General features: G+C 38.2%; 1 protein-coding gene across 1 annotated transcript in view; it reads left to right on the forward strand.

Moving 5' to 3' along the window:
- LOC109920941 (forkhead box protein K1) overlaps positions 1 to 12,656 on the forward strand; it is a 37,039-nt gene that overhangs the window by 5,741 nt on the left and 18,642 nt on the right. Inside the window, exons 3-5 of the mRNA XM_048609741.1 lie at positions 237 to 430; positions 7,689 to 7,858; positions 8,823 to 9,092. Of these exons, the coding sequence (XP_048465698.1) occupies positions 237 to 430; positions 7,689 to 7,858; positions 8,823 to 9,092 (634 nt within the window). The remainder of the gene's footprint in view (positions 1 to 236; positions 431 to 7,688; positions 7,859 to 8,822; positions 9,093 to 12,656) is intronic.

The raw sequence follows: 12,656 nt of genomic DNA on the forward strand, positions 1-12,656 counted from the left end.
GCACAGACACAATGGGATAAATGGTTTCCCTCTCTGCTGTATGATACAATGTTAAGCTTATATTAACCAGTAAAAATAAACGCTCTTAAAATTTCACATCTTGATTATTTATCATGGAGCCAAAATAATTAAGTTCAGGTGGATTGATCCTGAATTGCTCTGCTTTGTTCAATCAGCCCCATCTTGCAGCTTTAAATGCAGTTGAGCTTTCAGTATTTTCTTTTCTTTTGAGACAGAATTCAATCCGACACAACCTTTCTTTAAATCGCTATTTTATCAAAGTACCACGGTCACAGGAAGAACCTGGAAAAGGGTCATTTTGGAGAATTGACCCCTCCTCGGAAGCAAAGTTGGTGGAGCAGGCATTCCGAAAACGCAGACAGCGAGGGGTCTCTTGTTTCAGGATGCCATTTGGACCCATCTCCTCCAGGTTAGAACCTTTACCAATTTGCATTTTGCGTATTATTGACTGGTTTTTAAGTTGTAAATCACAGTGGAATGCTTTCTTGTCAAGCTCATGCCTTAAGCTGTGCTGTGTAAAGATTTGATCAACGCACGGGTAGCCAACATTCTGACAAAATCTTGAATAACATGCACTTGCTTTTGGTATAATTAGAAAAGCTGTAGAGTTGCTGGTACTTGATTTATATAGACAACACATTGTATATTATTAGTAACTATTCCTAACATGTATCTCTGTCTGTACAGTGACTTGTATTTGTGCACTAGATCCAGCCGAGGAATGCTTTGGTAAAAAGATAGTCCCAAATTGTACTGGAATCAAGTGGGAAATACTATGAATGCTCTAAGACATAGATAACTCTGGGCTGTTTTGCTAAAGATACAAGTCTCCAGTAGTCTGTTACTTGACACATTTAAACTAAAATTTTCACTGCAGAAACAGCCATAATCCTGTAATAGCTGTGGTATCCCAGGTAATCCCCAAATGCTCTGGTTTTTAAAAAAAATACCATACAGTAAATAGTGCTGACTCTCTTGCCTTCTTTTTCCCTTGTGCTGTCCTCTGGCTGTGAGCAGAGCTGAGTAAGTGTTTTCTGTTGTTCCTACTGTGATTATACTGTTCCAATGTGTGCACTGAACACCGCAGACAGTGTGACGGAAGTGATTTTTTACACCCTTTAGTTTGGAAATTTGAACCTTCAATGAAATAGCCTAAGAAACAGGCAAAATCAAATAATGCATAAGGGATTTTGGTTTCATCAGTTTGGTTTCAGTTGCTGCTGCTGTCCTCATTGGGTCTCCACGCTAGCTCTAGGATATTTACCGATTCACCGTTATTTTCTTCTTTCTTTTTTATTGACAAAGAAAGAAAGAAAGAAATCCTACTGGAGCAGCACTATTCTGGCTTCCAGATGGCAAGCAGAAAAGTTTTAGTGCAGACTTCCACCTGCCACTGTTTTGCTTAATGACCTGGAAACGAGCGCTATTTCAGACAGAAGTTGTTGTTCAATGTTTTCCACGTAACCAAATCTGAATGGCATTTTTGAGACTGATGGTTTACTGGTCTTCTGAGTGGAAATTTTAAACCAGAATTTGAATTTTGTTAACTGACGATTTTTGAACTTGGTACATGTTATAGACTATTGTCCTGGACATTCAGCTAAACTTGCATTTTAAAGTTGGATCTGGCTCCTTTTCTGCATTTAGCTGCACAGTAGAGTAAAATGACTAATGGTTCCACATTTAGGTTACAGATGCAGTATGGCTTTACTTTAGTTGGACCTATCTTGTTCTGCTCAAATGAATATTTCTATATTAGTTTATTGCCATTAGCTTTTCTCACACTTACAAGTTGAGTGGGTATACAGGTAAAATATTACCACCTTCCTAATTTCTTCTGTAACTGCATTTGGACTAGGTGATACCTTATTCTTCTGCAGTCTATTACCCTGAGTAAATTTGAGCTCATCCACACTCAGCTGGCTATATTTCTAATTCTCAGTGAGTCTGTGTTGGCCGTTACCCCTCGCTTACTAATCCTACATTGGTTCCAAGTCTGGCAGCAACTTAATTTTAAAATACTCATCTTTTATTGTTATTGTAGAATCAAGACTTGGCATATGATTTTGAAAGCAATGATCTGTTTCCTATTCCTAATCTTATTTTTTTTTAGGCTGACTTTATCTAGCGTAGTGATTCGCAGGATAGTTTTGGATGAAGAAGACTTATCATTGTCAGAATACCAACTCTACTGTCTTCTCACTACTGTATCCAACAGTTTTGAGATATTAACATCCAACTTCCTGCCACTGTTTCTTGAAGCCTTTTCATAAAGTTCTTTTGGCAATGTACTCTCAATCTGACTATTTTAATTCTAGCACATTTAATTTTGAAACAGGTAATACAATATTAATATTAATCGTGTCCTCTGAGAATTTTGTTTTATTATTAATAGTTAAATATTCATTAACCAAACTCCATTGAGACTCGTAGCAGTAGAATTTTTTTCTCCGTTTGCTGGACGGATAGAAAGTTCATGAAAGCTTCCTAGGGGATCATGATCTATGAAAGTAATCTAGAAGATCAAGTCCCTTTCACTAATTAAAAATGCCTTTGTGGGGTCTTAATTTTATTTTCCATAAACTCCACATGTTACTTTTGTTATGTCTTTGAAGAAAGACTGTCTTTGCTGGTAGCATGTTGACTCAGTGAGTTTAATCAATTTAGTAGTAAATCCTGGTTTTATGTAGCATTCTGATTGGTCAGTTCTTTAGACATGTGATGTTTTGGCAATGCACGCAAGATTGTTTCATTTCTAGATTATGGTGCTGAAATTCTTTTATACCATTGCATTCCTCAGAGATCAGACACAAGAATGCATTCCTAAATATTAGAGTTTGGATTTCCTGTACAAAAGGTAAACTTTCTAACCTCTGCGCCCCCTTCCCGGATTCTTGTTCAACTGCATTGCGGATCGGAGAATTGAACTTTCATTCTATTTTGAGATGTTACTAATACTTGAATTGGTAGAGTCTGTCCAAGGAACAGAGTGTTGGGACATTTAACTGGATCAGAGTAAACACATCTCACTATCTAAATCAACATCTGCTTCATGTTGAAGATGAATATTGGTTCTTGATTATCGGGGGATCAAGGGTTACGGGGAGAAAGCGGGAGAATGGGGTTGAGGAACTTATCAGCCATGATTGAATGGTGGAGCATGACTCGATGGGCCGAACGGCCTAATTTCTGCTCCTGTGTCTTATGAATGTTAGTTTGGATCCAAGCCAGGCAGTGAGATGAAACTCTACCTTTGCGGATAGAGTTTTATTAACTGCTCAGTCTAACAGTCCTTCTGCTCACTAGATACTCCAACCCCAATATCTGCCCAGTCAATTAACCCCAATCAGCTGTTTCACTATTTGGTATATTAATAGAATGTCCTCCTCTCTTTCAAATGAAAATTTTCGAATACAAACAGTCCTTAAACAAAACCCGATAAATTAACCTTTTTTTTTTCTCATGTTCTATATGTTACCTTATAACACAATCAATCAGTAACAAAATTATATATTTTTTCATATTCATTGTAATTAAATCAACCTCCTGTAATCTCTATTCTTTCTTTTCAGCAGCTAAGGTACTTTTAACTACCTTCTTTGTTTCTTTGGCATCCCAGGCCAGCACACAACATTTATTATTCATTCCCACCAAGAATACGACAAATGCTGCCATACTAAAATATCTGGAAGATGGGTATGGGAAGCATTATTAAAAAGGACTAGCTTAATATCTCTGTGTCATCTGTGGTTAGAAGCTTGAGTGCATTTTTATTCTTTATTGTTTTATTTGCTCTTGACATCATCAACAATAGTGTGTTTCATCATAGTACTCAGCTCCTATATATTATCACTGGCATCTGGTCTAGACTGAGTGTACAACCAGTTTAACTGCCCAGTCAAACTTCTAGTCTTGGTCTGTTTCTTCCTTGGTTGCAAGATCATCTTTCTGTGAGAACCTGGCCCAATTTATCAGGATACGATTATTAATTTCTAAGTAAGCCTTTTGATCCTAAGTCACTTTTGACGTATTCTGCTTAAAAGTCAAAACGTATATATTTAAAAGGCCTCCCAAAGATGACTTCCAACTTTTAAGCTTCCTTTCTAATTTATCTGTGACACATTATTCAAGTTCCATAGAACCTACAGAAAATCATTGACATGCGTTGTAGAGTTGCCTGCCAGTTTCTGTCTCTGGTACCAGCAGAGCATTGCATTCAGCTTAAAGCAGATCCAGCAATCTATTTTCAGCAATATGAACCAAACTAAGAAATACCATTCCCTCGCTCATTCAACCTACAAGCACAAATTAATTTCCATAGCTTCTCTCTTATATCATCTCATTCAGGTGGTTTCAAATTACTTCCTTTTTGAATTTTTCATTCTGCAAGAATACATCTTTTATATAAAATTGGGGTTGCTGAAAGATCTAAGAAGATCCTTCAAGATCACTTTTCTTGCAGTATCCAACCTAGCATTATGATCATCAAGTTTCTCTTTGAAACCCAGAGCCATTAGCTTGGCATCAGTGTTATAGCCCATCAAGGAGTGCTTTTTCTGTACATACTCATCTGCATGGTAAGCCTGGCAGTCCCTTGATTGATACCTCAGTGTATACACCAAATTCTTTACTGCTCCCTAGTTCTCCCTAGTTCTTTGTTTGGCATCCTTTTTCAATTTATTATTTTATATATCTGTATCTATTAAAACTTCTTGATCATAGGAATACCACAAATGGAATCCTCTATCTTGTTTCAGATCCCTTTTTCTTGTTGTACTATGACCTCAACTTGCTCTCCTAACTTCTTCTGGACTACAACCACAGGATTGATCAGAATTTCTTTCACAACTTTCTCTCAAATGTGTTCACTTCCAGGTCCACTGTCAAAACTTGTCTTCCTATTTCAAGCCTTCCAATCTTTACCTCAGTTTGACAATACGTAGTTCTTATCTCCTGTCCCTTATCTAGCACATTTAACCAATACTACATTTACCAGTGGTTTTCTCCCTTGTCCCTATAAGGATGACATTCCTTTATTCATTCCATATCCCCATCTGGCATATAAGCATCATTAGTCCGAAACTTCAGTTGTCATCCTCTGGGAAAAATAGTTTTGCTCTGCATCTCTGTCACTTTGTCCAGTTCTGTCAGCCCTCCTTCTGCTATAATCTGGTGGTTCATGTTTTCAACCATATGTGTATGTGAATTCATGACATGTGATGACTTGTTCAGATTCTGTAAGTGTGTCATCAGTACCAATTAACCTTGTCCAGATCAATTCATTCTTTCTGCCCTCCTTTTTGTAATATATGCACTATGTCCCTGGATCAAAATGTATTTTTGGTGGCTTTATATGATGTCGTAAGGCTCGCTGAATTTTCTCTGAAACCTCAACCTTAATGAATTTCTCCCAGAAAGCAATCTGTACTGTAGCCCCTAGATCCACCAAATATTTATGAAACATCTTGATCATTACCATGTGATTTTTTTCTCACATTCCATTACTAAAAATAATTTTTTTTCTGTTGTTGTCTTCATTGCCGCAATATTCATATTTGCGCACATGTCCCTAAATATTCCTCCACTGTCAGCCAGGAATTTAAATGGTGTCACAAGTCTAGTCCCTATCCGTTTCTCCATTACCTTACCATTGTCCACTGTTACATTCTTCTCTTTACTATATATTGTTGTAGACTAACTAAATCTAGTTGCTGTGTCTATGAAATTTAAGATGGGTTTTTTTTTCCTATACCTTAAAGCCTATTTGAATAACTTTGCTAAAGTCCCTTTCTAGTGAGAGACTCCGTGGGCTGTGAGGGTATCCTCCTTTGTTTTTTTACATTATCACATTTATCACAGATCTCTTCTAAGTTTTTGGAATACAATCATTCCTTATTCCTCTGATAAGATGAATGGACAAACTGCCAATGTAGTTTTAAAATAATTAGTCTTTTTTTTTGCCCTTTAAACTCCTACCTCCTGATGGCTATAGCACCACCTTAATATATGGGTTATAGATGTTTGGCCTTGTTATCTTTATGCTAATAAATAGTTTACCCCAGCTACATGACAGGGAATCACCACAGTTCTTTGTGGTTTCAGCATATTGTCATCCCCAGATCTGAAGGAGGTAGAACTCTCAAATTCCTTAATCTTGTTTTGTAATTAAAGAAAATGAAGCAGTTTTTTTTAACTAATCCACTGTTCACCATTCAATTGAATGATTGTGATCAAAACATTCGTTACCAAACTGAAACTACTTGTAATTAATGCAATTCCTTCTGCCATATGTGTATCAACATCATCTTCTAAACTTTCCATGTTATGCATAATTTTGAAAACTGTGGTTCCTCATTTGGGACAATTTGTTGTATAATTGTATTTCAAATCACAATTAAAGCACCCTGTTCACTATGCCCTCGGTATTTCTGGGGTTCATTCTTCTGTTATAGTTTCCCGCATCCTGCTTTACATTCTAATCACCAGAGTTTTGTCTGTTCTTTCTCCTTTTTGTTATGATTGACTCTGAGAATATTTTGCATTTGATCTTGCTTCTAATCAGAAGTAACAGTGGCCAAGGCCACATCTTGCTTTCTTAAAGATGTAACTTGGGTCCACGTGCCATCTTCATTTTTCTATTGATCATAAAGTTCAGTATCATAAAATATTGGTGTGAAGTCATATCACAACCTGTTGCACTTGGTTTCAGCCATTCATTTCCCAAGTAACTCCAATTACAATCTCCTTCTGAAAAAGAACGCTTAGGATGTTGTTTAAAGGCAAAGCTCAGCTACCAATATCAATTCGGCTACAAGCAAGTCAGCAAGAGAAAAGCCAAGACACCTTGCTTTGCGGATAGAGTTTAGTAATGACTCAGTCTTAGACCTCCTTTCACAAACCAGACCCACCAGTTTTTCCCTTTCCTACACTCAATTAATTAATTAATCACCAATCATCTTAGTTACTTGCTATTTGAACAAGAAACTAAATGCTATATGAGTTGTGTGTACATTAGGAAGTGGCAAATCAGTAGTTCTAATTAAGCAGACATAGACAAATTTCAGTGACTCTCAATATTGCCAATAATGTAATGAATGCCTTTTCTAAGTGCACCTAATTGTACTTGACTTTTTTTTAAAAAAGCCATTAGTATTGAAAGTAAACCTTACCATTAAAAATGGTTTTCTATATTAAACATGTTCCCAAGATGGAGTAAAATACTAAATATTACTGTAGTGGTGCACTAAACTAAGTGAACTTGCTGGAAAGTAAAATTGCTTGCATTTCATTTTTTTGCTTTGTGATGTAGCTCATCCTTTTCATATTTCTTTTTTTTTCTACAGACACAGACGTTGATTTAGGGTGTATCAACATTATCTATATATTGTTTTCTCTGCTGTGTAGTTGTAGCTTGCATTGCATTTCTGAAAATAAGTGTTGTAGCATGGAATGTATGAAGTTCAAGTGACTCCAGTCTATAAAGTGCTTGTTAAATGTTTCTTTGCCAGTGATTTTCTTCCTGCCTCTCAGTTGGTTAGTGACATCTATCGATGGTTTATTAATTCCAGTCAGCCCAATTTGTGGATACAGTTACACACTCACTTGTATGTTATGTTTTTAGAGAAGATCTTCTTTGTGTAAACTGATTATATATGTTAACATTTCAGGAGTGCTCCTGCATCTCCCAGTCATCCAGGCCTTCTCTCTCCTCACTCGAGTGGGCTGCAGACTCCTGAATGCTTGTCGCGTGAAGGTTCACCTATTTCGCATGACCATGATTTCACAAGCTCCAAGTTGGCATCGGTGCCAGAGGGTCGCTTCTCTCAAAGTGCACCAGGTAACCGTACCCTCTTACAAGGGAGGATTTTTTAATATAGATACCCTTGGTTTTGTGACCTAATGCGCTCACAACTATTTAATGTATGGCTTTATTTTGCATAAAATAGTTCACATAATGATTTTTGTTTTTGATTTTAAAAATAATCATTTATTTTAGAATTGCACTTGGATTAAGTCTTCACAATACTTCCCACTCTCTTTTGTTCAGGCTTTCTCCAATTGTTCAAGACATATGCATACTTTTTAGTCCTTACTGTGGGTAAAGTAGCAAGCCCATACGTAATGCTTTCCATAACAGCTTGAGAAAGATCAAGTTCTTAAACCATTTTCCTGCAACTCTACCATGTGTATATTGACGCAGTAATGCTTTGCACTATTTAAATATATTGATTGTTAACAAGGTATTCAAGTTGCAAGCATCTAATTCGGCCTGAAATTGTGACCAAGCAGTGAGGTGGAGTCAGTGGCAACAGAATGGAGTTTGTTGGGGCAGTGGATGACCTTAACTTCACTTTTTTGCAAAAGTGTGGATGGAGGAAATTGCACCTTACGTGGGATGTGTGTCAGAGAAGCATTCTGACAGTACTGAGGCAATGAAGAGGTTGCCAGAGATGGTGGTGAGGTGGAACTGGAATAGAACAAACTATATTATAAATTGATATTTTGATACTGGCTGTTATAGCCTAAGCCAGAGGGCTTTGCCTTATCTTAAAAGTGTTATTGTTAGTATGGATGTGGGAGAGGAGCAAGGATGCTTGGACTAAGGTTTCACACACCCATATTATTCTATTCTTTTAAACCGAAAATAAGGCTTCCTTGACACTGTCCCCATCAAACACTCCCAGGACAGGTACAGCATGGTGTTTGATTACTCTACGCTTGCAGTTTGAAGTTGAGTTTGATTTATTATGTTTGAAACCTATGGTTGAATTTGCCAATTATGGTGAGTGTTTTCTTTTCAGGGTCTCCAGTTAGTGGCCAGCCTGTTATAATGGCAGTTCCTCCCCAACCTCCTGGTGTTGTCACAAAATCTATGGCTTATATGCCCACCTCCCTAATAACTACCCAACAATCCACTGGGCATGCCATTCATGTGCTTCAGCAAGCTCCCACTGTAACTATGGTGAGGGTGCTAACAACATCAGCCAACACCTCGAATGGCTACATCCTTACCAATCAGAGCCATATCGGAAGTGGACAGGTCATACACGATGGTTCCCGTGACCAGAAAGGTAAATAATTACAGGTCTATTGATGTATGGCTTGTTTTTTAAAAAAAAAACGTTGTTTTAAAATCCTACATTGCTGTTCAAGTAACCTCACGCCAGTTCACATTTTTGGCATTTGTTTGTTTCTTTGCATTAAAAATTCTGTATTCACATATATGATGAAGACTACCATTTTAAACTTGTTAAACTATAAATACACTTTCTGCCAGGGATGACCATATTGTCTTGATTTTGCATTTCTCAGCTTTCTGTCTCTACTGTTCAGAAATACTAGATACCTTGGGCCTAAAATTGGGTGTAGTCTGTGTAAATAGAAAGGTTGTGGGTTGTGCTAAATTGATTTTTGGGGCTCATCCTCTTAATTACCATTGTTATCATTCTGTTACTGTAGGAGTCGCCCACCTATCTATTTCATATTACTGTGAAAGCCGAGGACTGCTTTTTGCTTCATTATCCACCAGTTGTCTTTAGCTGTGCCTTCCCACCAGTCTTGTATGACACCTTTGCCACCAAATCTTTGCTCCTCTATGGGTGCCTTATTCTGTTTCACCACCTGTTGCATTGCATTGCAGTCTAGTTCCCTGTCTGTTTTGGTCAGACTACTTTTGCATGCCCATTCTTATACTGAAGAATATTCTCTCTTTATTTCTTACCTCTACCTTTGTCTTTGTTCCATTTTGCAATATTCCTCCAACTCCTCAATACCAGCAAACTCAAATGACCCCGCTAACACTAATTTCTTTTGCTAATGTTGAACTTTTTTTCCAACTAATTTGGTGATGTCCTGTTTTGATTAATATTTCTATAGTATTTAAATATGTTGGTCCTCCTTGTTTGCCACTTCTCATTACCGTGAATTACATACTTATTTCGCACTCGGATAGAAACTTGCACTTCTTAAGGCTTGTGCATCCATGTGTGCAAGGTTAGAGTAGGAATGGAGGGAGTGATCAGTTCTGATCTTTGTCTCCAAGTAGTGGATCGGACTATTTTGTCCTGAGCTAGCTGCCATAACATGTGCCACATCGCCAGGGCTTGTCCAAAATTGGAATGGAAGGCGTGATCAGTTCTATCCTTCCAGTCTCCTGCCTGAACTGAGCTAGAGTAACCTATTGGAGTACAGTTCTTGGTATCTTGTTCATGATCAACTCCAGACAGGCTGAACCTGCCTTTTTTTTTGAGGCTCAGTAATTGGCCTGTGCTCGGTAAGCTGGACCAGCCTTCCCCAGTCTTTTGATCACCTGACATCGCTAATTCACCGTTCTCCGAGCCTCACATAACTAAAAGAAAGAGTAATCTCATCTGCCAATAAAGTGGTTAGTACTGATGCCTCACAGTCTTGTGGAGTTTGCACGTTCTCCCTGTGTCTGTGGGTTTCTGCTGGGTGCTTTGGTTTCTTCCCACAGCCCAAAGATGTGTAGGCTAGGTGGATTAGCCATAGGAAATGTAGGGTTATAGGGATATAGTAGGGGAGTTGGTCTTGGTGGGATGCTATTTGGATGGTCACTGCAGACTCATTGGGCCAAATGGCCTCTATCTGCACTACAGGGATTTTATGATTCCAAGCAACAAGCCTGACCAGTTACAAATTTAGCAAAACTTTTAATATTTAATTTTATTTAGAGAAACATCTTGCAGGTTTTCATCCATTCACTTCCTTTAACAATTGCACAGTTGCACCACATCAATCACATTACAAGTTTAGAATCATGATAGATAGACCTTAGAAATTAAAGATCCTAGATGTTGATGACTGCAAGCAAACTTCATGCCAGGTCTTAAAAGTTAATAGGATTGATTGGACTCCGTGTTACAGATTCCACGTGTTCTGTCTCTTCCCCCTTCTTCGTATACTTGCCTCATTTATTTTTTATGCATGGACACCACTTCCTTCCCCCTTTCACCAGGTGTCATACCATATGGGAGCAATGGGAAAACAGGGGAATCACTTCAAAGCTTCTCCGTTTATATATTATCTGGCCCTTTCAGGATCCAGTTAGATTTGGCAAGGATCTTCCAACTCTCAGCCCTCGCACTTTCTGGAAAACCTCTTGCACTAGTGAAGATTTTCCTTTTCCTTGCTTTGTCAACTTAGCAGACAGAAGAGAACAAGAAGACAAAACAGCACCACAGGCTAAGAACATGAGAATGAGAATTCAGGGTGAACTTGCATGTTCATATTCCTGTGCCATAGGTAATTCCAGCAGATGGTGATCTGTATTCTATTTCCACGTCCCAATTTTTATGTTGGAGGGTGTGATACATTTTATGAACTTGGTCTAACCTTCTTCACACCTCCGTCTCTAGCAAGGGAGGTATGGTGAAGGAGTTTTGGTTAATCTGTTCCAGATGGTCCCTCAAATTATCAGTGGCTTTTAAGACCACGACTACCCTTAAGGGAAGAATTGCAGTTAAACAGTTGTACCATTGTTTAGGAAGCATTGTGTCCCAACATGCCTGACTGATGTCTGCAAGGTGTTCACACAATGTCTCCCATTGCTTAGAAATGCCACCCAAGCCATTTCATGATCACTGATACTACCTCCATAGTGTAGTTAACAGTGGCTTTAAATCCACAAGTCTTTCTTGGTGGTGCAGTTAGGATTTGAGCATACTATAGCCAATTCCTCCTTGATACGTCCCTCCAAGTATATTTCCAGTATTAACCTTTCCAGATTGGATCGAATAATGTTGGACATGGTGATACATAACATGATGTTTTTCCCTTATCACTCCAGTGTTCTCTACCTGATATACTTCCTTAGGAGTGATTTAAAGTAATAACAGGCATTGTGCTGTTATTCCCTATAATGTTCCACCCTTTGCAAAACAGTCAATACTGGTAGAATAAACGTGTTAATTCCCCAAGTTGGCAACTGATTGCTTGGTTTTGGGGTTAAGTTCTTAACCTGCTTGTTACTGATCCAGAGGGTACCTCTCTTTGAACTTGTTTCTGGTTTGCTCTGGTTGTTTGTCAACTCGACTACCAAGGTTTTTAGCTTCTCTATTTCCAGACTCATTTACTTCCCTGAATAATATACTGATTGTTTTTTTTGCATGGTTGTCCATGGTTGGCACCACCATTTTAATGAATCTGGTTGATTCATGGGCATTTTGGTACCTCTGCATCTGAAACTTTGGTCTGTTCTTTCGGATTTGCTTCAGCTGAATACTGAGTGTCCTGATTTTATGCCGGGCTAACTGGGCTAAATCTTAAGATATTTGCTACTATCCCATAACTAAATCCTGCCATGATATCTTTAATCACCATATTTTAATCCTTTGAAAACTTCCTCAAGACCCTTGTCTCAGCCAGGTCATTGGTTTCTGAGCCCAGTGTTCCTCTGGACCTCTGGCCTGGGATCCCTGTGCCTAAACTTCCTGTTCAGCCACCCATTTCACCAATTTTTCAAATAACGTTCGAATCAAACCGGAGCACTTTGAAAGTAATACCAAACCTGAAATGTTTAGGACCATGGGTACCAACTCAACATGTACGTTATGATACAAAATCTTACTTTTTTCATCAAGCATTTGTCCATTTGCTGTCTTAGGACTTAATACTGA

Source organism: Rhincodon typus, chromosome 21 (assembly GCF_021869965.1).
Source record: "Rhincodon typus isolate 14 chromosome 21, sRhiTyp1.1, whole genome shotgun sequence".
Classification (NCBI taxonomy): Eukaryota; Metazoa; Chordata; class Chondrichthyes; order Orectolobiformes; family Rhincodontidae; genus Rhincodon; species Rhincodon typus.